We start from the raw sequence: 26,724 nt of genomic DNA, 5'->3' as shown, positions 1-26,724 counted from the left end.
CTTTCCTGTGATTGCACACGAGAAGAAAACCAGAATGAGGCGAGATGGACGTGCACGTGCATATATAGTGGGGTTGAGCCCCAGCATGGCTAAAGTCATTGGTCTGACATAGTGTGGTGTCATTGGAGCTTCTGTGATTGGGCACGTGCGGAGTACATTCCCATATGTGAGATACCGAGTGAATATTTTGAAAAAGGAACTCTAAGCGCACATCTTGTCGGTGATTGGTGAAGGGTATGTTATGTTTTTATGGTCCAGGTTGGACCAAGTTGTTTTTGTTGCCGTTTTTGGAGCCTGGGCTGTCTACAGAGACCGTGTTTTTTTACAGTGTATTCAGGGCACCGGCAGCTAGCAGATGGTGAGGTGATGTTTGCTTTATGTGACAAAAAATGTTTTATCTTAGAAACCGCGTAACATCGCTTAGAGCACCTTTAACTTAAGGTGTTTTGTGCAACCGGCTCCAGAATTCTCCTTTAAGTCTAACATCACAAGTCATTTCCGGGTCTAATCATTCCTTTGTTCAAATGGTTTACTAGCACAGCCAGCCTGTTTTCCCAATCTGTGAACCTGTTCACCATCATCTCCTATTTAGTGAGGGTAAAAAATGTGGATGAATGTATGAATAATGTATGAACAACAGATGTATGAATGTATAATGATAAATGAATGTTGCTGTGCAGTCAGTTGCTGTGCTGTGCAGATATCATAACGGATAAAAGTCCAGGCCTCCATAAAAAATAGGATTTTATGATGTTGCGGCAGAGGTGAGTAGTAGAATGTCCATTTTTGTTGTTAGGCTACTCTGAACAGCAGGAAAAAAGATCTTTCTTTTACCATCACGACTTAACAACCCAATGAAGTTCCGTTCTGATAAGTGAATGTACTACTTGAATGAAAGATGTTAATCAGAATGGACAGCGGTCATTATACAGATTTATCAGACCTTTGAACGTTGAAAGGCCCATTCATATTAATGGAACAGAGCTGTATATTACTAGACAGTAAATACCTTATTACTACTTGCTGGGTTGATAACTGTACGTTGAATGATCACTGGATGATTCAATGGGAGTTGAATTGTCCTGAGAATGAACAAAAGATACATTTTGAAATCATCTTTCCTGAACAGTAATGAATGACGCTGTTCATACACTCTATTAACACTAACGAATCTCACACTGAATATAACAACACATATACATCTTTTTGACCTTTTGAGCTTTGGACTGCCCTCAAAAGTGTCACCTGGAAAGAATTTGTACTTGTGAAATTGACATAACACTGAGTTAAGGTTAGATCTGAAGTTAGATTAGGCTAGATCTTTTTGAATGGTCTTTTAATCATTCTATCCCTCAAGAACAAATGACACATGAATATAGAGGTCTGAGGAATGTTTTACCAAAACCAACTCGGCAAGTTGTTTATATTATAGTTTGAAGGCCAAGACAAGTAAACACAAAGTTCTTAAATAAGTTCTTATTTAATGTAACAACCCTCCCTCTGTTAATTACGGCCTTTATTGTTAATGAGGGTACCAAACTAAGCAAGAAGGACCTTGCAGTTAAAACTCTTTTAATTGTGATTACATTTATTCATTTTAGTGTGACTACATTTATTCATTCGTCAACAATATTACAAGGAGCAACTCAGGGGTTAAGTTCCTTGCTCAAGGGCACAGCGGTGGAAGCCGGGAATTGAGCCCACAATTTTTCAAGCTACTGCATGCTAGCCCAGCTCCCTATCCACTACGCTACCACTGCCCCCATTTCATTTCAGTTGTTAGTTCTTCCTTTTTACCCAGCACCTGTGTAATTCCACCTGCTAGTGCGCTCACCTCGACGGGTACGGCGGAAGCATGAATGTGTGTGTACTGGGGGATGTAGCCGCCCTGCATCCCGGCGTTGGCAGGTATGAACTGTGAGTGTGAGAGAGAGAGAGAGAGAGAGAGAGAGAGAGAGAGAAAGAGAAACAACACCTCGGGTTAACGCTGAGGTGAACAGAGAAGAGAACAGATGCAGCTTTCACACAGTTGTCTGAACGGATAAACACTAAAGATTTTTTTTCCACCAACAAAAAGCTGGAATGGAAGATAAGGGCAGCAAACTAAAACAGAAAATAATAATAAAAATTCTACATTCAAATCTAATTTTACATAACATTTGAGCTTTGCTTTAGATTTCTCATTATCAATACATTTTCTCTACTGCCAAATACATTTTGTTTCTTTTGCTGCAGGATTATTAAAAGAACACTGTTATCTTTCAATTATCTAAGCAATTATCTTTCTTTAACTTGCTTAGGCAGAGGTCTGCTTTTCTAGTTTCAGAAGATTTTCTTAAATTATTTACTAATATCTGATTTGCATAAGCATCTGAATATAGATATAACATTTCTGTGACAGGTTTTCTTCCACTGGTGCATTGGGGTCTTCTTGGGAGGGACCTTAGAACAGAACCTGATTACATATCAAGCCACTATTCCCTTGAATATCTGACGCATGAATAATTTTACTTTTTTGAGTTATACTATGAGCACAAACCAAACAACACTATTTTTGTCTGAGCTTTCAGCTAGTTCTGGCTCTTTAGCTAACATGGAGACATGCAGATCTGCACAGGGGAACCAGAGAGGGGACTCAGCGAAGATTCATGAGGAGGAGGAGGAGTGGGAAAGGAGAGGAGCAGGTGTGGAGGAGGCTCACCGCTGCCGTGTTGCCCAGAGACAGATGCCCCATCTGCTGTGTGAGAGGAGCCATGATGGAGGAGTGCTGCAGTGCCATGGGGTGCTCCATAGAGGGCGACAAAACCCCTCCCTGCAGGACAGGCACACATGGATGGAAAAAGAGATAGAAGGAGAAAGAGAGAGTGAGAGAGATTAGGATGCATGTGACAAGAGAAAGTCATGAGAGAGAAAATTATTTTGAAATGAAGTGAGATGAAAGAACAAAAGATGTCAGGAAATAAAAGAGATGAGAAGAGATCAAGATATCAAGAGATGATATAAAACTATTCACCCAGTTATTTATTCTTGCTTATGCAAATGGCCTGATACTGGCAGTAGGCATCACAGGTCTAGGAACTGATCATAGCATAAATGCAAAACCCAGGCACAAACAGTACAGTAGTCTACAGAGGAGCAAGAGGGGCGGAGGGACAGATAGTGTTGACAGAGGCTAAAGTGGGGAGACTGTATGAAAATGGGCACAGCTTTAAATGGCTGCATTTCCCTATCAGCGCAGGGCAGAGACACAAGGCTTCCTCCACTAACCACCATCTGTGTAAGAAATGCAGATGGCACCAGCCCCCATGCGCGCGCACACAGGCACATACACGCACACGCACACACACGCACACACACACACACACACACACACAGCTGCGGGCGTTTCCTCATTCCCTGCTCTCCACCCCCAACTCAGATACAGAGTAAAGTGTGCACTCAAGCACACAAGTGTGTGCACACACAGACACATGCACAAACACACACACACAAGCATGGATGAGTAATATCCAGAATGGGGGCGAACGCTCTGGTTTCAATCCACATTCACACCCTAAGAATGACAGAACAGGAGGAGATAAAAGCAGAGCTGTGAGTCTGTGGTCACTGTGTCAGCACAGAGAGAGCAAGACAGAGAGAAGGAGGAAAGTGAGACAGAGGAGGAGAGGGGAGGATTATTTTCCTACCGGGTGCTGCATGATGTAAGGCTGATGTGTCATCCAAGGAGGATTCTGCACCTATAATCACAAACATATAGACACAGACACAAAGTTAAAGCTCCATCATGCCAATCAAGTCAGAGTTTCCAGCCAGTCCCTGCTCATCCAAACCTGTAGTAATGAGGCTGAGACCCTGATTTTGAGCCTCTAATTGGCCAGAAGCAGAGACTGGCTGTCGAGCCTCTGAATAGATCATCTCTGTACTGCTCTGTATGGCTTCACAATAGAAGCTTGCTTACAGAGGGCCCTTGGGAATTTCAAGTCTATATTAAGCCATGCTTTTGAGCACATCTGAAATACTGGGATTAAATGGCGTTACATTAAAATGAAGGGGACAGGAAGACAAAGACAGATATTGTTCACAGAAATGATCATGTGGACCAGATGATCTCCAGAGATACTTAATACTCCTAATGGGACCCCTTGCACTGTTCACAGGCATGAAGTGATGATTTAAAAAAAACTGGTCTTCCCAAATATCAGATGCTTAGCCTAAGGACAGGCTCTGGTAAATGGAACTGAAATGTGTGACAGCTTTGTGGGATAAGAATGAACCAATTTGTGGTTTGCAAACATGCAGGTTCGCTACAAATTGTGTAGTGATTTAGAGCAAAGATGGCAAAATATTTTAAGCCAGTGATTTATACGAATAGCAATGGCAAAACAATTGAACAAGCTGAGATATCACCTGAGAAAAACACTTTGTTGAAGTTTCATTCTGTTACAATAATGATAAAGGCAGCTTTTTAGTGTGTGTGTGTGTGTGTGTGTGTGTGTGTGTGTGTGTGTGTGTGTATATAAGAGAGAGAAAGAGAGGGAGACAACTCAAGACTCTGAGCAACAAAGACAGAGCATAGGACTGTGTGGGTCGGTGGTGTGTGTGTGTGTGTGTGTGTGTGTGTGTGAGGGGGGTGTTCTTTGGCATCTCATCTGTATTCATTCTCTCCCTTCATTTTTTGGTTCCCATAGAAACAGGGGCTTGGTCAGCAAAAAGTTCCTCTGTACTAATGAACAGTGTTGCCCTCATGAACAACGTGATGCAGCTCTACAAAGTCACATTTTTGGTCCCTTTTGGAAACACTAATAACAAATACTAATTTGCAAGAAATGTACGAGTAATGTTTTATATGGGCTTTAAACAGGAGTCAGGAGAGATGGAGTAACATATTAAACTGAATGAAGAATGATCTGACAGTCACAGGAGATTAGCAGAGGAGAGGAATGAGAGAGTAAATGCAAGAAGAGAGGAAGAGGAAGATTAAGAGAGAGAGGAAAAGGAGGAAGGCTGCTGGCGCACCTGGTACGTGGAAACAGGAGAGATATAGGGAGTCACAGCGGTCTGAGGCACCAGTCTGCTGCCCATATTGTAGGGAGGAGGGTAGTACCTATGGAGAGAGAGAGAGAGAGATCAAAATCATGCTTTGTTTCAGCAACGCAGTGCTCAGCATTGGTTGTTAGGAAAGCCAATGGGGAAAGACGCTGAAAGGGCACCACTTACCCATTCTGCATGGTGGCAGTGGTGGGGTCATACGTCAAGGTCATTCCACTCTAAGAAGGTGAGAGAATGTACATAATCATAATACAGCAAAGACGCATACAATCCCATTCGCCCATGCATACACAGTATATGTATATGTATATAGAGATGCACCGATTGCAATTTTCTGGGTTGATTCAGATTTCCGATTTTTTTATAGAGTTTTATAGACCTTTTTTTAGCCTGATTCCGATTTCATTTTAACCACTTTACAGCACACACAAATATTTATTTTCTATCTTTTCTTTACATTTTAACATAGAAATGTAATCAACTGTTCAATAATGGAATGGCTGTTAAAAATGGAACAGGTGAACAGACAGATTGTTCTTCAAGTCTAACTTCTTCAACTGCAGTATCAAACTATAATGTTTCCCAGTGTGAGACATACACACTACTAAATGCAATGTGTTTTGGAACAACCATTTTCTTCTTCTCATATCAAATATCCAACTAAAAATACTAAATACATGATACATTTGAACACGCTGCCATGGAACATATTTTAATATACATTGATACATATGCATTTATGGGAGGGCAAGGGAAAAGTGGGAGTATCATGTAAGCGCAGGGGAGGAGAAGTGCTATTAGCGATTGATTAGGTACTCCGCCATACGTATGAAAACAGCGGATGTCTGTTTTGAGGTGAAAAATGTCCGCCTGTAATCCATATTCCGGTTAAATGCGCCAATTAGAGAAACTTTCGAGAGACAGCTGAATCAGTATTCAGAACATCAGTTTTTCTTCATTGTAGGCTACCATGTCAAAAGCAACTTTAACTTTTGTTTGCCTTTCTAATATCATATTTTCACTTTCACGACATCTACTTCCCAATGTGATAGACTACGGAATTAAGTCATAACCCTAGACTACGTGCAGTAGCCTAAATAGTTTGAGTATTTTAAGGAGTAGAACTACAGTACTAGGCATACTCTGTATGTTGCTGCTTGTTGCCATCATGTATGATCGCTAAACTTTGATTCTTTTTAACGTCGCAATCGGTTAACTCCATTCAACTGCACTTGTGGTTTAGCTGTGGGCACACAATTTGCGTTGTAGAGGGGGCAGGGACGGTTGGTGATGAGCGCTGTTGAATGATGATTAGTCATATTTCCTGCTGAATTTACATGTTTTTATTGCTGTCATCATCAATGAACTACAGGGAAGGAAGATGATTACCATATTAATTTCTACCAAGAGAAACACGCACACATAACTGGACACTTCTTAAATCCGCTAAAATCTCAATACTTCCCCAGCATCAATCAGAATCTATTTCAAGCATACTCTCTCTCACACACACACACACACACACACACACACACACACACGAGTTGAAGTAGAAGACAGGACTCACCAGTCTCCCCTCAGCCTCCCGAGACCACACTTTCCCGTTGGGGGTGTATTTTCCCTGAATCTGTCGCTTCTTCTGGCCTCCATCTGCAAACTTACAGAGCAGCGGCTCAGAGGAACCTGCACAGAGAGAGAGAGAAAAAGAGATAGATACAGAGAGAGAGAAAAAAAGAGAGAGAGAGAGATCAATTGATTCTTACAGCTTTATACAGCCTGATTCCATACAATGAATTCTGAGGAAAACAGTAGTCATGCATCAGATTTGTGCCCAGAGGCACAGATGTCAACAGGAGACCTGGGAGGCGGTAGGCACTGGAGCTCCACCAGCTACTCGTTAGGCTAACCTAACCTCTATCCTATCGTTCTTTTAACAGGCTAAAGGAACATGCTTTGTTGTTATTGGTGCTGACCATATAGCCATTTGAGTGTAAGGAAGTGTGAGCAATCTATTCTGAGGAGATGCATGCACATGTAAATGGCCACAGACACATACACACATACGGGGGGGGGGGGGGGGGGGGGGGGGTTGCCATGCCAACTGAACCATGGGAGAGACTGGGTCTTACCCATGAGACTTGCTGTCTTGATGAACTTGCCGTTGAGCTGGGAGATGACAGCATCGCACTTCTCTGTTGACTCCATCCTGAGAGGAAGACAGAATATGGGAATGAGTGATGGTAATAGTATTTATTGAGCATCCACAAATAAAGACACACACAGTGATTCTATGCACAAATAACGACACAAATACATCACAGCACAGGAGTGTTTATATGCACAGACACATTAATATCACCTCACCCAGCACCAAAATCACAATTGCAATTTCACACCGACACCCATACACACACAGACTCTCACATACACCCATACACACACAGACCTGGCAAAGCCCACTCCACGGCTGATGCCATGCGTGTCTCTGAGAATGCGTGTGGACACCACATGGCCAAAGGGCTTGAGCAGGCTTTCCAACTCCTGCTCATCCACAGAAACAGGCAGGTTGGACAGGTACAGGTTGGTGGGGTCCTGCTCCTGCTGCTGCGGACAGAGACAGGGATGTGGATGGGAGACCAAAACCAGCACAATCAATGAGAAAGACATCAAGTCCAGTGGAAGACAGTGAAACCCCCCTTTTGTGAGTATCTTAGGTCAACTGGCAGGTTAAGCTAATTTGCACATCCTGCTGGAAGATCTAATAAGTTGAGAACACCTGATTGTGTGTGTGTGTGTGTGTGTGTGTGTGTGTGTGTGTGTGTGTGTGTGTGTATGTGTGTGTGTGAATGTGTGTAAATGGGGGTAAAAGCGCAGCACAGACCTAGTCAATGGTCAGACGTCTGTTAACGTTTGGCCAGTCTTTGAGCATCTGTGGCTCCAATCTGTGCATTGTGCGCACCACCATTAACACCAATAAATTATAAATCAACTTCCAAAAAACATGTTAAGAAGCATCTTGGTCAATTATACAACTCGGAACTACTGTGATCTGAATAGTAATTAGTGGGTGAATCATAAGAACATTATTTTGTAGGTTTTACACACACACACACACACACACGTGTAGACACATGAATGCATGTATATGTGTGTGTGTGTGTGTGTGTGTGTGTGTGTGTGTGTGTGTGTGTGTGTGTGAGAGAGAATGTTTGGTGTGTTCTGGTGTGTGTGTTCTATTTAATGTTTGCTTTTCTTTTTTGAATGTAATGGATTTTAACCTAATTAATATCTTATACTGTCGGACCCCAGGGAGAATAGCTGGGACTTATGCCCCAGCTAATGGGGATCTTCCAAGATTACCTCAAAGAAATTATGAGACTATTTCCTGCTTAACCCCAATGTCTTCATGCAATTCCCACATGATAATTAAATTTCAATGAACAATACAGACAGTTTTCTTTCTGTGCTTTCTCTCACAACACAGCTTTGTGTGCTGTTAGCTCTTCAGAGCTAATCTGACTCATCACATGACCTTCATACATTCTATTTGCTCATGAAGGGTCGTAGCCATGGAGATGAATCTGTGATTTGCATAGCACCCTTGATTGGTTCCCAGTGATGTATGCACCACTCCTGGGCTTTTCTAACAAGATCAGCAGAATGAGCCAAACAAGTCTATTCCTCAGAGGACAACTGTTCATAACCACAACAGAGTACGCATATATGTACACAAACACACACACACACAAACACACACGCACACGCACACGCGCACACACGCACACACACGTGCGCACACACAAACACACACACACATACACACACACGCACACACACACACACACGTGCGCACACACACACAGACGCACACGATTGATGGAAGAGGAAGCGTTGAGTGCGCTAAAGTAATGTGAAATGTGCTGACTGACGGCTGAATGGAAGAGTGAGAGATGCACCCATCACCAGCACACTGTGGCCAAAGGGTGGACTGTAGAGCTCTATGCGCTTAGAAAACCAGTTTCTCTGGCAGCACCTGACTTGGGGTAACAAATGAATAGGCAATATGCAGGTTGGCAATAATTAATGATGTTCAAGGACTGTTATAAATGGGCAACACACCTCAGGCTTAAAGTCATTAAGTTCATGAACGTGAACTCTTTAGTGCACTTATTCTATATACAATCAATGTAGTGGTATAAAGTGATAAATAATGTATATAATTAGAGGTCTGTTGGTTAGTCACATGAGATTATAATATTATTCTGCACTATTACAGAACCTGGAAGGTAAAAGCATTTTGGTTTACAGGGATTGTTGCTTTACTAAACCATTTTTTAAACTTGATTTTACTGGTTCAATAACTGGGCTAATCTGTTGATTCAGTTGTCCATTAATCTTCAAGAAGCACTCCTCTTGCAGCTAGATTGCCAATACTGAGTGGCAAAGAGGAAAAGCTGCTGAACACACCACTGCCTTGCTGAGCTCAGTCAGCAAAATGGACAAGTATTAAGGAAACTGACTGCTGCTGTGTTAATGTTGACAAGTGTATGATACCTTTGCCATCTGTGCCTGGACACCGCTGGTCTTCAGCGCTGAGACAGCCTTCTGTGCCGATGCTGGACTGTCAAAGTCTACAAACCCGTAACCTGGAATGGGGAGCAGACATTACTAAAAGCATTTGGACCATCCTCTTGGGCTGACATTATTGACAATACTGACATTATTAAGGAAAAACAGGAATTGCTTTTGTCAAATAAGCACAGTCCATCAACTACACTTGAATTAATTGGAATAAACTTGGAATTTTTAATATGGCAACTTAAATGTAGTTGACAAAACCCCACCTTGCAGCATAATATTAGTTAAAACAACCTGATTTAAAGCGTAACTCTCGCCAAAATGCAACCTAGGGTCTTTTTGTGCATGTACCACGAATCAAACTTTCGTTTAAAAGCATAATTAGGACAGTAGCGCCACTTTTAAGATTTACCGTTTTCGGGTACACATGAACATCGAGCATTGAGAACATTGTTTGTCTACACAGAGTTTACTAAAAAGAAAGGTTTTGAACAACCTCACTTTAGCAGTTGGTTTTTCACTTGACGTCATCTTGCCAAAACCTTTCTTTTTAGTAAACTAAACGAAAGTTTGACTCGGGTACATTCACAAAAAGACCCTAGGTTGCATTTTGTCGAGGCTTTAATGCAAATTCAGTCGAATTTCTAGCCTGCACATATGACAATCACAGGCACACATCAATCAGCATAGGCTACTATGGTGCGTTCATGCACATGGGAGAACATTTTTCCCAGTGAAAACATCATTGCGAACGTCATCTCATGTGGGAATATCTGGTGGGAAACTGGGGGAAGTTTGCGAATAGAGTTGCCTTGTTGTCACTTGTCGTCACTTTTGTCCTCATTCAAATGATTGTGCGTCATTTTGCATAAGCTCTAATGAGACATTTTAGCTAAGCGAAAATATGAACAAACAAATCATATTGCTTATTATGAAACAAAATGTTTTTGTTTGTATATAAAGCAGTTTAATTCCATGAAGGTTTCCAATTTGGTTTCCGCCCCTTTGCAACCCTACTGATGAACTAGCATTTTCATCATTGCTTAACATGTTTTATCAACACAAAACTGAAACAAACGTCCAGAAATGGGATCATAGTATTTTAACAAAAATGTTTGGTTTAGAACAGAAATCACACATACACACCTTTACATTTGTTTGTCGTCTTATCAAGGATGGCTTTCGTGGACACAATTTTGCCATACCTGTGAAAGGAGAACAGACATACATTGTTGAAAAGGTTGGTGGCCTCCAACTGAGAAGGGTGTGTTTGCAGGTGTTGAGTGACATGAAAGTGCCTATGAGTCCCACTCTGCTTTCCTGACAGAAGAACATACGAGTGACATACGTGTGACATACGAGTCCCAGCCAGGATGCCAAACAGATAGGGATCATTTACATTGTGGGATTTATTGAAAGTTCAGGAATTTTGGAGGCACACAATGCACTTACCAAGGTTCCATTTCCCAGTGGCTCCAGATAAAACCCAACATGCAGAAAAAGTCAAGGGATTTTAACCATAATCAAAATACGTGGGTTGTCTCGCTGAGCCAAAGGGCTTTTACCTTACAGCTGCACAATCTATCTGAAGAGGAACACAGGTGAGCTGGCCTATAATTTGCTGTGATTTAAAGAGATCTTTCTGGAACACTGGCTAGTGCCTGGTAGGTCTTCCAGATATGCCTCCCCCTGTTAATTGCCTCCCTGAATGTCACCATTCCATAAAAATGTGAAATCTGAAAGCCTGTTAAGCCCACAGCTCAGCCTGATTCAATCTGGCTCTCTTGTTACTCCAGTGACCTTGACTAAACCTTAAACCAGGAAATCAGCCAAAGGGGATTAAGGCTATTTGCTAACTGACTCTAAAGAATCAATTTCAAGAATTGCCAGGGCAATGGCTTTGTTCCCAAAAGCAGAGGAGGGGAAGAAGACCAATATGGCCTGGCAGGAGAAATGGATCAGAAGAACACAGGAGTTCATTCCATCCCTCCAATCCAGACGGCTATAAATACAGACTGTAAATCTGTACATTAGTCACACCACATTACTTTTGCACGGTTCATGCTGAACTACAGTGGCGTTTTCAGTCTCACTGATGAATGTGATCAGATGAATGAATCTCTGATTGTTGTTCTGATTTAGTTACCTAATTGATTGGATTCAGGGTTTGTTAGCTAGTTTGACATTTCTCATTGTCAATGGATGAAATGTCATAGCAACAAATTATACAAAATAATAAGAACATGTTCCCCTCTTTAGAGTTTTCTGTAAAACAAAAAAGGAAGTACACTATGCCCACAATCTTCTGATTGGCGTAGGTTTCTTGTCACGGCGGTTTTGAAAGGTGGCTAAACAACAGCTGCTATTACCGATGGCGCTGTGGTTGAGTACCTCCCCTTGTGAGCCCGTCAAGGTGCCAGGGGGAAATCATGCACTAGCGGGAAAACACAAACGCAACAATCACCACATTCAGCTGCGAGCCCGGGGAAGCACCGATCCCTGGCGAAAGACACAGCGCATGCACACCATGGCTCTGTGTTTGTGTGTGTGTATCTGTGCAGGGGCGCCTGCAGGTATGATTGCTATGGTACGTACACCCATCTACAGACCCCCCCCCCCCCCCCCCCCCGCGCCGCCTAATAACAACCTATTCATTTTGACAACTTTATACAGCCCTTTAAGAAAGGCTAAAGTTACCTTTAGTTTTGTCCCAGTTTACCGTTGTGTATGGCTTTAAACATCGTGTGCACTTTAACATCAGTAGCCTTAGCATTATTCCAACTGTAACGCTAACGTTTTGACAAGCATCCCAATTTTGACCAACTTGTTCTTGCCCATCTGAAATAACTCCTAGCTTTGCTGTCTCCATCCTTTCGTTTTTTTTTCAAAAAACGTTTTATATCCATGATGGCCTTGAAGTCTTGACTTGACTTCTGTAATTGCTGCATGCGTGCGTGTTTAGAAACTTTACTTTCAGAAAAAAAAAATAGCCTACTGTCATGCAGTTAGGAAGTTATGATAGGTCAACTTGGTGTGAATACACACACAGAGGAAATTGTCTGTCGTTGTTGAGATGCCTGATGGTACGCACAGTGCGTACGGCCTTGTAAACCACAAGGTGGTTTAGAGTAGTATAAATTAAGTATGTGCAGTGTATTAGCAGTAACTTTATAAGAGCAGAATAAATTGACTATGTAATAAGGACTACTGTCTACACTGCACTATATATTTTGTCCTGTCTATGCACCAACTACTTTTTATATCACATTGCACTTTTCTGCTTTTTTGCACTTCTGGTTAGACACAAACTGCATTTCGTTGGTAGGGCTGGTCACCGATCACAGGATGAGCATTGAAAGAAAGTGTAGATCCCTGCCCTAACGTTTTTTAAAGCCAACAGTTAAACATGCCAATGCACCAATTGCAAAGATTAAGAATGACGGACAACATTTAGAGGAAACAAAATGTAAAGTATATTAGTGCCTACACTAAGAAATGGCTGTACAGCACAGCAAAATAGAATCATACCCTATTTTACCATTACAGCACGGTACTGGAGCTAATTCTGGGTAATATTTGTGAAGCAGGAATCTTGTACAGCACCCTACAGTAAATGTCTTGCTTACTGTAACTCTGCTACCTTGCTGTGTGATATACTGCCACTCTACTGTAAGTTACTGTAAATTCAGCCATCTGACGTCATGACACGCTGCAGGTGTGCATTACTGAAAATCATGCCTCCTGTCAACTTCTTTTTAAAACAAAATGAATGATAAACCACAGAGCAGCAACCATTAAGCAAAATCATAGGCAACACTTTATAATAACTACACACAATTCATCATTTATTAAGCCTTTGTGACTTATTAGTTAATGGTTTGTTCATCATTAGTAATTTCTAATTCATCATCAGTAAAGTATTTGTTCACACAGTTATAAATAGTTTGTTCATAGTAAATAAGCCTATATATGTTTATACATTATTGTTAATACTTAATAAATGATGCAATAATATGTTTTTGATTAAGTAATATTTCCATTATTTAAAGGTAAACTATGCAGTATTGGCAATTTCCTTACTGTTTTCTCGGGTTGTGCTTCTTTTTCGCTGGCTTTGTCATGACGAATGTCTGAGAAACTCCATCGCTACCTTGTTCTAGCCGGTGCCTGGCGTGTATGTGTATTTGAATGCAGTAAAGCAATTAGTTACACACGTTATATTTCCTGAGACTGAGGCCGTCGGCCCGCCGGCCAACAATTGCAAGGGTGGTTTTTCCGCTCACAGGCGCTAGGGGGAAGCGAGACGGCCACCATTCAACCCGAAAAAAGTCATATAACCATTCCAATCTCTGAAGCTGTTAAATGAAGGTAAATTAAGCGAAAAAACTCTGAAGCTGTTAAATGAAGGTAAATTAAGCGAAAAAACTTGCATATTAAGCTAAAAAACCTGCATAGTGTGCCTTTAACAGTTGTTACATACACATGCACTAATGATTTACTGAGGATACATATTTTATAAACCACTTCCTAATACCTATAATTCCTATAATTCCTATAATTAATAATTAACTCAGGAGTTACAAGTGGTTAGTTAATTATATTTTGTGAGCTCATCTAAAGTGAGGACGTTTTATGCCTTGCAACACATTTACAAATGAGTTATAAAGTTTACACTTGCATTTATTCATTTAGCTGACACTTTCACCCAAAGCAACTTACAAATGTCAATGAAATTAAAGGGCAGGGCCACATTGGTGGACGCCGGGGTTTGAACCCCCAACTTTATGGGTTACTGCATGTTAACCTGGCTCCCTATCCACTACACTACCTCTGCCCAGTGGTGTTACAACAGTCAATTCAAAAATATAATATAGATATGCATGTTTACTATGAACAAACCATTTTTAACTGTGTGTAAACATGATTTACAGATGAGAATTAATGTAGGAATAACAAATGCTTTACAAATGAAGAGTACAACATTTAATAATAGTTTACAGATGTTTAATAACAGTGTGTAGTAGAAGAAAACAGAAACTCTTGCATAGTTGTAGGAGTTTCTATCTGTGCCAAGGTAGTGTAGTGGATAAGGAGCTGGACTAACATGCAGTAGCCTGAAAAGTTGGGGGTTCGATTCCCGGCTTTTACTGTTATGTCAATGGCTTTCAATTTAATTGACATGTGTACGTCGCTTGTCTGCTAAATGAATGAATGTGAATGCAATCTTTACAGCTCATTTGAAAATGTGTTGTAAGGCATAGAAAGTCCTCACTTTAGATAAGCTCACAAAATATCATTAACTAACCACTTGTAACCCCTGAGTTAATCATGAATTATAGTATTAGGAAGTGGTTTATAAAATATGTATCCTCACCCTAACTAATCATTATTGCATGTGTATATTGCATAATTTATTAAGTATTAACAATAATTCATAAACATATTTTAGATATAGGCTTATTTACTATGAACAAACCATTTATAACTGTGTGTACAAATACTTTATTTATGAGAATTAACATACAGTAGGAACAATGCTTTACAAATGATGAACAAAGCATTTTGTAATAGTTTGCAACTGGTTTATAATAAGAAAATGATTTCATTATAAGTGGTTGTATCATTACTTATTAAGTATAAATCATGTACTTACAAACATATTTTTTGGATAGGCTTCTTTACTATGAACAAACCATTTATAATTGTGTGAACAAATGCTTTACTGATGATAAATTATGTATGAACAAGAAATTACTAATGATGAACAAACCATTAACTAATAAGTAACAAAGGCTTAATAAATGATGAATTGTGTGTAGTTATTATAAAGTGTTACCAAATCATAAAGAGAATATTGTACTATTTAGCTCACAATCGCTCTCCTTGGAAAAGGTTTAAATACTCATCCTAAATGCCTTCTTTAAACGATTACAGTGTAAGAGTTCAAAGTTGTCAAAATTACCTGAGCCCATACTTCATTTAGGTTACTTTACATAGTGGCAATAAGACAATGTTTACATTTAAATACATAGTAAATCCTCCATAAATGTGCCCACAGGATTGTGGGTGTTCAGAGCACTTAGAGGATACACACACGCATCCTCGAAAATTTGGCAAAACGAAGGACTTTGGCCTTGGTAGAATTTGGAAGGTTTTGATGGATGCTTGACATTGGAACAGTACTTCGGCAGAACTTGATGACGTAACATCCTTCCAATAGCAGCCTTGAATGATCCCACCTTGACTTTGAGAAAAGCCATGGCACTTAATATGTTTAAGTAGAAACTCGGAATTTGAAATATGGTCCACAAGCAAAAAAGCCTACTGTTGTGTAAGGGATAACGGCCGCCGAGGTGTCCTGTTATACGGAATTAATGGACGAGGGCAAGGGGCAAAGAACTCCCCAACGCGCAGCGGAGTTGCCTCTGCCCGAGTCCATAAATTCTGTATAACTGGACACACCTCGAAGGCCGTTATCCCGCTTATTACCCGGTTACCACTGTAATGCCATGCCTTGATAGCACGCAAAGGAAACACGCGGTTCCGTTTAAAAAGAAGTCCACTAGTTCAGCTTGTTGTAGGCTACAACTTTTGTTGGCGCTATAACAGCGATAGCATGGACAGTTAGCTTGTTTAGAGTTGATTCCATTGTTGCGAAGTCTGCCTCCAGGCTCAACCGTCGTCCTACTATGGTTGTTATGGTTACCATTCATATTCATAAGCATTGATATGAGATATTACCAGATCTATTTCATAGGTGTTCCGTTATTCAGAATTAAAAGCCCACCCGCCAGCCAATCAGAAAAGAGTATTGCTTCTCTCCGGGTGATAATTACTGTTAAAGACCGCATTTGATTCATTTGGTACACATCTGTATTGAACCTAACATCCTGTACCTAAACGGTTCGGTACGAATACTTGTACCTTTACACACCTATTATTTACTAACCCCAACTTTATGCTGTGGGACAATGAAAGTGTGTTTAGGAGAAGAGTAACAGTTTTAGAGATATGTAGCCAGCTTCAATTAAAAATGCCAGTCTTTATTGTTGACCACTTGGGCATTAAACAATGCGGTTTAATATTTATGCATCCAAGGGGTTGTTTACGACTAAACTGTCATGATGTGTGAGATGCTCTCCTATGTAATGGAGATAATCCACAGAATTCTCTTTTTACTCTCTAACTGTGCAATGTTGCAGTACATCAGTGACACTGAGCCCTGGGGGTTGATTAGTGCCATACTCACGGCTGACAAAGCTTCACCAGGTCGTGGTCTGTGGTGGACGGTGGAAGGCCACGGATGTATAGATTGGTCTTGCTGAGCTGCTCCCATCCAGTGGTGCTGCTGCTGCTGCTACTGCTGTTGCCGTTGCTGGTGCCGTTGGTACTGGGGCTGGGTGGAGCCATGGGGTGGGCAGTCGTGGCAGCAGGCTGTCATGACAACAGGAGAAGGTGAAAAGGTGGTTTTCTTTTGTCGCTAAGGGGTTTATCAACTAGTCAACTATCGAAATCACCATTCGGTGCAATAGGCAGCAGTTAACTAGATATGAACAAAAAGGCTTTTAAGGCTAAACTGGCATGACATTCCTATGGAAGTACTTCACTGAAAATGACACCTGTTCCACAGTGTCATGCAAGTTGTGTACAGCTGTACTTAACTACAGTAACAATATAACTGCCATGGATAACCATCTAATGAAACATCCACTGCTGATATGCCAACTACCGTAATTTCCCAACTATTAGCTGCGGTTTATAATTGATTTTGCAAAATTTCTTCAGCTATGAGGTTAATACATGGGGGCAGTTAATATGGTATTAATATGGTTTTGCTTTCTTAACTTGCATGAAACACTGTCATGCGGCTTATACACAATGCAGCTAATACACAGAGAGTTACTGTATATCACTTTAAGTAGAACGGTATGGTCTCGTACAGTATGGCAGTGAACAGTATGGCAGTGTATTCGAATGAGAGAGATAGCGATATCTTAATAACAAATGTTATTATTTTTTGTGATCCTCATTTACAAACCCAGACTTTATTTTGTCCCTTAATGTCTGCACCTTTTCTGCCACAGAGAACCTAGCAAGTTCTTAATTTCAGTGCTCATCATAAATGTCCATTACAAAACATCTCTTGGTACAAAAATATAAAAGAATTATATAGAGAACATACAATAACAGGCTCCCTTAAATTACTATCCACCCCTGGAAACTTCTGGTTCTGCAACACAGATGTGTCTTCCCTACATCTACAAGTAACCTGACAAAAGCTGAAAAAAAAAAAACTGTTCACATGACACAATTTAAAGGCACCAGGTACAGTAATCAATCCTTCTCTCAATGACCATGACATTTGTGCCAGGACAAGCATACCCATCAATCACATTTTCTTAGATAAGTTATGCTGGTCTCTTGTTAATAACAGCCTTGGCATGATGAGTGGGACGCACCGAAGCCCCCTCCCCAACCCCCAATACTGCACTGAACGTTTACCACCTTTTACACACAAAGCACCCACTCCAGAGCCATCACAATGAGCTGTTCTTGTCCTGACCTGCAAATCAACTCTCTTATCTCACAACTCCATTCCCCCAAGGGCCTGTCTGAAAGCCTACACCCCCTGTCTCTCGCTAAAACATAGCCAGCCCTCCATCTCTGTTTCTCTGTCACTCCCTCTTTCCATATATCTCCTTCTCTCTCTTCCATATGCACTCACAGTTTTCAATCTGTTGTTTTCCTGTCCAGGCAAAACAATTAAAGCACTGGAGAGGGGTGCCAAGGAAATCCAGACTTGGATTGTCACAGGACAACTATCCTAGCCTGGAAATATCCAGTCATTCACAAAGTGAATTCACCTTATGCCACCACGCCCATTTTAGAAATGTATTTTCTTCCACCTTGTGCTCAACTTTCCGGTCGGCTAGTTCCGTCTAGCTTCATTGGGATAACACGGCAGAAGAGGATGGAGAGGCTAACTTGGGAAATGAAAAATGCCATTCAGGTGGTCAGATTGCAATATTGTTACCTTCTTCGCCACCCAAGGCTATTCACCTCTATGGAGTGTGTAGATGATATGCGGTGGTGGCCACCGTATCGTATGGAGATGTATTTTAGAGAGGGACTGGCCATTCTTAGCACAGCATGCAAATACATAATTTTCATAATATATTGTATAAAGTACTTTCTTTATTTTTTTTACCCAAAGTCCAATGCATTATCTGATTATTTACTGTCTAAAATGCTAAAACTAAAACACTTACTGCGGAGCATATTACAGAAACTTCCTAACTCGCAAATTCTATCTTATCTGTTTGGTAACCATGGCAACTACGTTTAGAAAGTCATTACACAACAGCCGCTCCAAAGTCAGTGTTCTCTTAACTTCAGATAGGAAAGGTTTATCACGGAAATGTCTTAAGTCGCCAAAATCCTAAATAAACGTTCCTAATTTTAGGATGACCCATAACATATGATGCCAGTCATCTCGATAGAACTCTGCTATCTAAATGTATCCTAATGGATGTACTGCTCAATGGGAAGATCGGACACAATGCAGGCAAAGATGGCACCCCTCATGTTTGCGTGCAGAATAATGTGAATAGAGTCTGGGAACCCTTGATTGAAAAACTTGTGTAACACTTGCATTGCAACGGGCATTCACTTTTGAAATCATTGGTCCAGCCTTACCAATCACATTGATCAGAGATTCCTAATGTTACTTCCTACATCACCTAAACTTTACAAACTGACAATAAATAGCATCAACAGTCAAAAAACACTATATGTGGGTCTACCTTTGCTGCAAATAAATTTCTGCATTTTTTGACGTTTGCAGGTGTTGCTACATCTGTTTATCACAATAAGTTTCGGTTTCATCTTCCCCTCTCGTTGCTGATTGGCCTGACATTTTGCTTGTCTGAGGGAAAGGTTATGAACTATGGGGTTCCCAGACTAGCTCTCCCTGAAACAAGATCTAGGTGGGCAGGGCCAGGCTAACTATCCTCTCTCTAAGCAGAAGATCTAGGTGGGCAGGGCCAGGCTAGAACTATCCTCTCTCTAAGCAGAAGATCTAGGTGGGCAGTGATCTCAAAATGCACATTAGTCTCACTCCCCATCACAAACACTTCCATGTCAAAGTCATTTTCTGTCAATATGGGGTGGAATTTCTTTCGATACAGACAGAGGAAAAGCTGGGGTGGTGGTGGGGTTTATCATGTGACCAGGTGAGGTCGGCCTGGGACGGCGGAAGTGGGGGCCTCTCACCCACCACATGTGCTCCATCACGGAGCCTGACCACAGCCCACAGCGCTGAATCACTTCCTTCCGGTGACTCATTCATTAAAACAGCATCCATTCCACACAGCACTCTACTTACAAACAAAATGGCCACTGATAAAAAAAAGCCCATAGCCCATGTTTTTCAAATGCTTCCCAGCCATTCACACCCAATAAAATGAAAGAAACATGTGAAATGTGAAATAAGGACTACTCACAAAGTCCTATAGTTTGTGAAAACCGAAGGTATAACTAATGAATGGTTGATGGTATGTAAGAGTTGATGGTATGTAAGAGAGATGGTATGTAAGAAGATGTGAGTCAGAGTGCATAAAGATTAATATAAATTCTGCTGGCTCGAATGTCAAAGGTGGTGATTTAAGTGAACAGTAAAGCAAACCTTTGAAGGCACCTGGTGAGGGTTCTGTGGATGCTAACAAGGAGCCATATGTGCTTTGACACACTGACCTACTTCTCCAAAAGTAACCATCTCCTTCTCACACATACACACTCACTCAGGTGAGCATGGACAGACGTCACTCACTCACTCTATCAATTACACTCACATTTAAACACACAGACACACACATAAAATAGTGGTAGAGTAATAAAGCATAGACACATGTCCTCTCTCTCAGTCAGTCCCACACACACACACACACACACACACACACACATCCTTTCAGTCTTACATACACACACATACAGACACAAAAACACAAATTGGGGAAATAGAAACAAAAACCCTTGCCAACTCATATGGAAAGTTGGACACACACACTCTAGTGAACACAAACAGACACCTACTCTCAGTCACATTCATTCCACCTCGTCATGTCACCAGGCTGTGGCCGAGAGGACACTTGCTGGAAACTCTAAAGTCTATCCACCTTCTTGTGTGACCAGTTGGAACATATACATAAGTATATATAAGTCATTTTGAGGATGCATGTCTTAATAATTGCTCTTGATGGGAAGATTAAAAAGAGTCCCTTTTATTTCAGTGTCACATCAACGACCACTCTCAAATGGGAGGAGCATATCTGGGCAATTTTCCTTGTGATGGCAGTCTGTGTGTGTGTGTGTGTGTGTGTGTGTGTGTGAGAGAGAGAGAGAGAGAGGGGGGGTGAGAGGTGGGGGTATATTTCCTGAACATGGAGTGATTCAAAGAGTCTGGGACAAAGGAACTATTGATTCCACTGCAAGTGAGTGAATGTTAAAATTTGGAAGGTAGCCAAAGGCCAAACTTAAAGGTCATGACAGACGTATCTGACCACAAAGCAAAGGAGTTGCAAAACGACAGTGCGAGGGCAGTTACCTCTTCCGAAATATTCTGTCTTAACACCCCTTGTGGGCAGAACACAGCTTTTCCCCAAAGGAGGTTCCTCAAAAGTTATTTGGAATGCTTTTCAGCCATAAAGAAATAATTTCAACTAGCAAAGAGTTTCTGTATGAAAGGTCAGTGTTTAATCTATTGTTGAGGAACATTATTTTATATTCTTCCCTGTCAAAGATGGCATGGCAATTGTTCTTTGCAATGAAATTGACAGACAAGAGGCCTACAAGGGCTATAGGCTGTACAACCCTAACTTTTAAAATGTGCTTCTGAGAGGATAAGTAAAGAATCCCAAGTGAGAGAAATTGAACAAAGAGAGTGAGCGAGAAACAGGAAGGAAGGGAGGGGAAAAAGAAAGAAAAAAGGGGAAACCAGAGAGTAAATCAGAAATAAAAGCAAGAAAAGGAGCAACATGCTAATACAAAAAGGTAGAAGGGATTGATAAAAAAAGATAAAACCTGCATACAAAAAGAATGCTAGAAGAAAGAGAGATTGCAGTAGAGAGGGAGAGGGAGAGAGAGAGTTGGGAAGGGGAAAGAGAAGAAGGAGAGATCGGACACAATCTCTAGGCCATCTCTCATGCATTGGCATACTCCCTGAGACTGCACAGCTATGAGGAGCAGTCATCTCTGGACATATGGTTTGTGTAAACTGTGAAATCGCAAGGCCACATTAACCTCTGCGAGCCAGGATCCCACACAGACGAATCTGATGAGGGAGAAAGGAAGGGAAACACAATGGAGGCTCTGTTGTTCATGAATCTATCTGTAAAAAGTGATAACTTTGCATTTTCTTTTTTCCACTTTTTAAAGGTGTTCTAAGGGATGTTACGTGGTTTCTAAGCTAAAACATTTTTTGTCACATACAGCAAACCATCACCTCACCATCTGCTAGCTGCCTGTCCCCTGAATACACTGTAAAAAGTGTATGTGCAGTCTCTGTGGACAGCTCTAAAACAACAACAAAACATCCTGGGGGGTATTCCAGAAAGCAGGTTTACTGGCTTAACTGGGTATGTTAACCCAGAGTTAGCAGTAAACCTGGGATTTCAGTTCCAGAAAGCTCAAAAATGATCAGGCTATGTAAGTAACTATGGTAACATAGGCTCTGAACTGAACTGGGTATGTAAACCCAGAGTAAACGGTAAACCTGGGATTTCAGTTCCAGAAAGCTCAAAAATGATCAGGCTATGTAAGTAACTATGGTAACATAGGCTCTGAACTTAACCTGGTAGGGTGTAGGTTTTGTTCAGGTTATGTTCAATTATGTTCGGTTATTTCAGTGCATGTTCAATCAGGCCGCTATTTTTACACTTGTCACACAATGGCGTTTCATTTTGACGAAGGTCCGATTGACAAAGAAGCACAAAATCATGTAATATTCATCCGTGCAATTCACCGTGAGAGGGCGATAAGACCACGACATCACATGATAGGACTAGCCTATCCATTCTTTTCCAAACGAGTTTTACAGCTGAATCCTAAATATTTCCTACTTGAAAAGCATTCTCCATCCCTACATTACGCATGGTGGATTAGAATAGAATAAAATAAATCTTTAATGTAGGCTAGCTAGCCTAGGCTACACCATAGTGGACATTTGTGTTTGGCTCACCAGACAGATGGACAAACAACATCTCAGACACATTGAAGATATAATTAAAACGAGTACAGTACAAAAAAGGGGAAACAGCCTATAGAAAATTAATAAATAAGTTTAAATAGCTGTACAGCTCAGCCGGGTATGCATGTTGTCACTAAGTTTGGTTAAGAATGCTGATGGCATTTGGGATAAAATATTTGTTTAATAGGCTACACAGGCTCTCCGACTGGGAGTTTTTGTAGTGTTGGAGACGCAGAGCATATCGGCAAGCTGTCGGTTGGTGCGTAAAGTTGCCTTGCGCTAAAGCAGTTCCTGCGCAACTTCATTCGTTTTCCTGGACACAAACCCACGATGATCATTAAAGTGAAGTTTCACCAACTGGCAGGTCAGCATCACTTCCAAATGTGCACCGAAATGTGTCCAATAGGCTACCCATGCCTTCCGACATTCACCTTTCCGTTGATGGAGCGCAAAACTTCCCACAGCTGCAGAACCAGCGTTAAAATAGAAAATTGCATTTGGGATTCTCAAAGAATTCTATGGCCCACTCAATCTGTGACAAGGTAGGCTAGTTTAAGAAAGCATCATTGAAAGCAGTCAATACAATACGTGATGTCCAGTGAATTATTTAATTGTGCTTTTGACATTAAATAGGCTATCTTAAACATACGCATTTACACGGTCAGTTAGGCTATTCTCTGCCAAGCAAGGTCTCGGACGCAGGCGCTTAAGTATTGCTCTTTTTTTTGTTATTACAGTTCTCTCCTCCTCGTAAGCCTCGACTACTCCGCCTCTGAAAAATACGGTGCTCTTCCTTTCGCTGGTTTCACTCATGGTTTCGACTCTCAATAGATGATGTCTTTATAAGTTCGCCGTGAACGCGCACAACTCTAGGTTATCTAACACAGGGTTGATTGAACTAACTGGTAACCGGTGTTTTGGAACCGACACCTCGGGTTTAGTCGCCAGAGGGTCAGACAACCCAGAGGTTAAGTTTTATCTCAGTGTTTGTTAAACCTCCTTTCTGGAATACCCCTCTGATCCAGCCTGGACCATGAAACATAACAAACTGTTCCAGCCAATCACCGAAGAGATGCGCTCAGGAGAGTTTCAATTGCACAGGAGGGAGGGACGAGCTAGCTCTCTGTTTTGTGAACAGAAGTGACGTTACCCAGCATCACTTAGAGCACCTTTAATGTAACAATATCACATATATTAGAGCACTGTTTTCTCCTTGTCATAATGTGTAACTTTCCACCACATTTCAAAACACACATAGAACTGAAGAGTTATAACTGAGGGAATTTAATGAAATACTAATTAAGGCGTCATTCGCACACCCGAGTTCAAAAGTGACATAGTAGCAGCATATGTCTGAGTGAACTGCTTAGAGGCAGCCACATACCTGAATGATGTTTAGGCACTACAGGAGCAGCCTACTGAAAAACTCTCTAGGCGTATATTTCTGAGAAAGGTTAGGCCAATGCTAAAACTGACCAACTGAATTTATATTACGTTTCCAGACATTTGGAGGGCTGTAGTAGGCTACACAGACGTCATTGAGCTACAACTCCCTCTATCTGGCCACACCCCTTGGATGCTTTGAACGGGACTACTGCTACAATGGCAGCTCTGAGCATCCTGCGACTTCATCTTTCCATCCTTTCATCAAACCAAAGTCCGATTCACCATGAATAGGCAAATCCATGATTTCTGCTGATGTCATTGTTAGAGATAAAGTACAAAGTGGGCGATATATGACAAACGACTGAGAAGGGTAGCCTATTTTAAGCACCACACACACACACACACACACACACAGGCGGACTGAGATGACATTGCCTGATTACAGCATCACATACATGGTGTGATACACATTCAACACGAAAGACGGTGAAGGGAATGTACGTGGGGATGAACATGGACGGCAAATCGTAGGGAGGGAGCGTTTAGCAATTAAAAACACTGGAAAGGGTTCCTATTTTATTGTATCTGTATCAGCACTGCTCGGGGCATGGAATTCACTTGTAAACCGGATATGTCAAACGCGTTACGCGTGTAGGCTACAGTAGCCCGTCTCGTGCGTTTAGCAAAGCTGTGATCTCAAACGAAGCAAACGGGAACTGTTTGCTCATCTATAACCAAATATTCCTGCGTCCTTTCGAAAAAAAGTGTGATAAGCCGTTTTTTTCCCAGCTAGGCTATCTCCCATCCTTATCACGACAAAGGTCATCTAGGCTGTGTAGCACAGGACTCACTGCCTATAGCATCACTCAACCTCAAAAAATCACATAGCCTAGGTGACATCCACAGACTAATCGAAGACTTTGTTTAAAATAGTTCAACCACTAGCACATTATAGCCTACACACGTTTGTAATTCAGTTACTTTCAACTATACTGCCTATGTATAATAAACAATCTAAAGGTGACGATTGACACACGCTAGCTAGCCATAGGTTAGTTCACGCGAACAGCTCGATGTAAGCTTAGCCAACTGAGGCTGTTATACACCGGTTAGTGAGAATTTTCATCATGGTAAGTAACTATTAATAGCACCACTCGTTACAACTAAACAGACTTTAATGCAGGCAACAATGTAAAAATGACACGCCATTTAATTAAGTTGGCAATTACAGAGACACTTCGCAGTGTTATTGTGTAGACATACCTGCTTACGGTACGGAGTCCTCATTGGGTTGGCAGTGTTGGCGAATATCATTTTAATTCCTTGGTTTTCGAGACTCGTTAATGGCAAAAAGTATTTAGATGAAATGTCTTGCAGTCGATGTGTAGGACCTATCCCGGATTTCTTTAGAGCGCATAAATGATCCACATAGCACACGGTTTGTATGGAGGCTTGGATTGCCTTCAGTAATGAAGCCTATGTTATGTGTCTCAATGAAATATGAACTTTAACAGTAAAAGATGTCCAAGGTTTGTGCCACCTTGGATCGCCTAACCAGTTTCAGGAACCCGCCCGGTTCATTGATCTGCGTCCTGTGGCCCGCAGCAGACCCACCTACTGTGGAATAAACCATTCTCCCTTGTGATGTTAGGGAATAGGTGATCCTTATCGTTCAATATGAGAACAGCTACGATAACATATATATGCAGTGGCATGAGACCAACATTGTGTTAATAATAAGGATGGAACGCGATTACTAATTTGATCAAGGGTCACTTGTAACAACTCGAAAATAATAGAAGCGCGGAGTGCTTTCCCCCTAAAAAGCAGGTTTGGCTCATTCTTGCACGCATACCACGCATTCCATAAACCAACCATCACATCCCATCTGCAGTATCCTACCCGGCAAGAGAAATATGCAAGAACCCGCAGGGGCTGTCCCAACTACATATTCTAGTTATTCATTGATCTGATCAGACTTCACAAATATATCGGAATTCATAGCCTAAAGAATGAATTAGTCTCGCATGTTTTCTGATATAGGCCCTATCGACAGTTTGTCTCCCTTCTCGAATAATTGGCAGAACAAATAATCTTGTTAACATTGTCGTGTTGCCTCTCACGTTAAACCACCAGATCAAAACAGTGTCTCGGAGGAATTTATTTCACATGGAGAAGGCGTCAACCCAATTAGGCCGAATCAACATGCGCCCTGGGGCTATCATTCACATGGAAGTAGGCCTATCATTTTTTGTTTTGATTCTCAGCTTATGAAGCCTATTAAAGCAAAGCACGAAATTCATGTTAATTGCTTTCCCAAGGATCAACATTTAACTACAGACCTAATAGAACAGCTCTATAAAGGCCAAATCTCTCACGGCAATAACACACATTAGCCCGGGCTATCAGAGTTCTTAATTATGTAACTACAGATATATAAAGTCAGAAAATAACCGTGAGAAGGATTT

General features: G+C 41.2%; 1 protein-coding gene across 5 annotated transcripts in view; it reads right to left on the bottom strand.

The window, feature by feature from the left end:
- The window catches only part of rbms1a (RNA binding motif, single stranded interacting protein 1a), a 33,667-nt gene extending 7,827 nt beyond the window's left edge, over positions 1–25,840 (bottom strand). For 4 of the 5 annotated variants that reach the window (XR_006026719.1, XR_006026720.1, XR_006026718.1 and 1 more), the window contains exons 1-13: positions 25,520–25,840; positions 16,877–17,061; positions 10,774–10,832; positions 9,604–9,695; positions 7,496–7,653; positions 7,179–7,255; positions 6,617–6,732; positions 5,218–5,267; positions 5,017–5,104; positions 3,687–3,737; positions 2,702–2,812; positions 1,835–1,915; positions 1,010–1,082 (exon numbers count right to left, since the gene is read on the bottom strand). Coding sequence is in view for 2 of the 5 variants with exons in the window: in XM_042080143.1 (XP_041936077.1) it covers positions 1,017–1,082; positions 1,835–1,915; positions 2,702–2,812; positions 3,687–3,737; positions 5,017–5,104; positions 5,218–5,267; positions 6,617–6,732; positions 7,179–7,255; positions 7,496–7,653; positions 9,604–9,695; positions 10,774–10,832; positions 16,877–17,061; positions 25,520–25,570 (1,185 nt within the window). In the remaining 3 variants the exon portion in view is untranslated. The remainder of the gene's footprint in view (positions 1–1,009; positions 1,083–1,834; positions 1,916–2,701; positions 2,813–3,686; positions 3,738–5,016; positions 5,105–5,217; positions 5,268–6,616; positions 6,733–7,178; positions 7,256–7,495; positions 7,654–9,603; positions 9,696–10,773; positions 10,833–16,876; positions 17,062–25,519) is intronic. The other variant, XM_042080144.1, reaches the window with a different exon arrangement.
- Between the last annotated feature and the right edge of the window lie 884 nt (positions 25,841–26,724).

Source organism: Alosa sapidissima, chromosome 23 (genome assembly GCF_018492685.1).
Source record: "Alosa sapidissima isolate fAloSap1 chromosome 23, fAloSap1.pri, whole genome shotgun sequence".
Lineage (NCBI taxonomy): Eukaryota > Metazoa > Chordata > Actinopteri > Clupeiformes > Clupeidae > Alosa > Alosa sapidissima.
The sequence above is the reverse complement of the archived record's forward strand: the minus strand, read 5'-3'. Positions and strand labels throughout refer to the sequence as shown.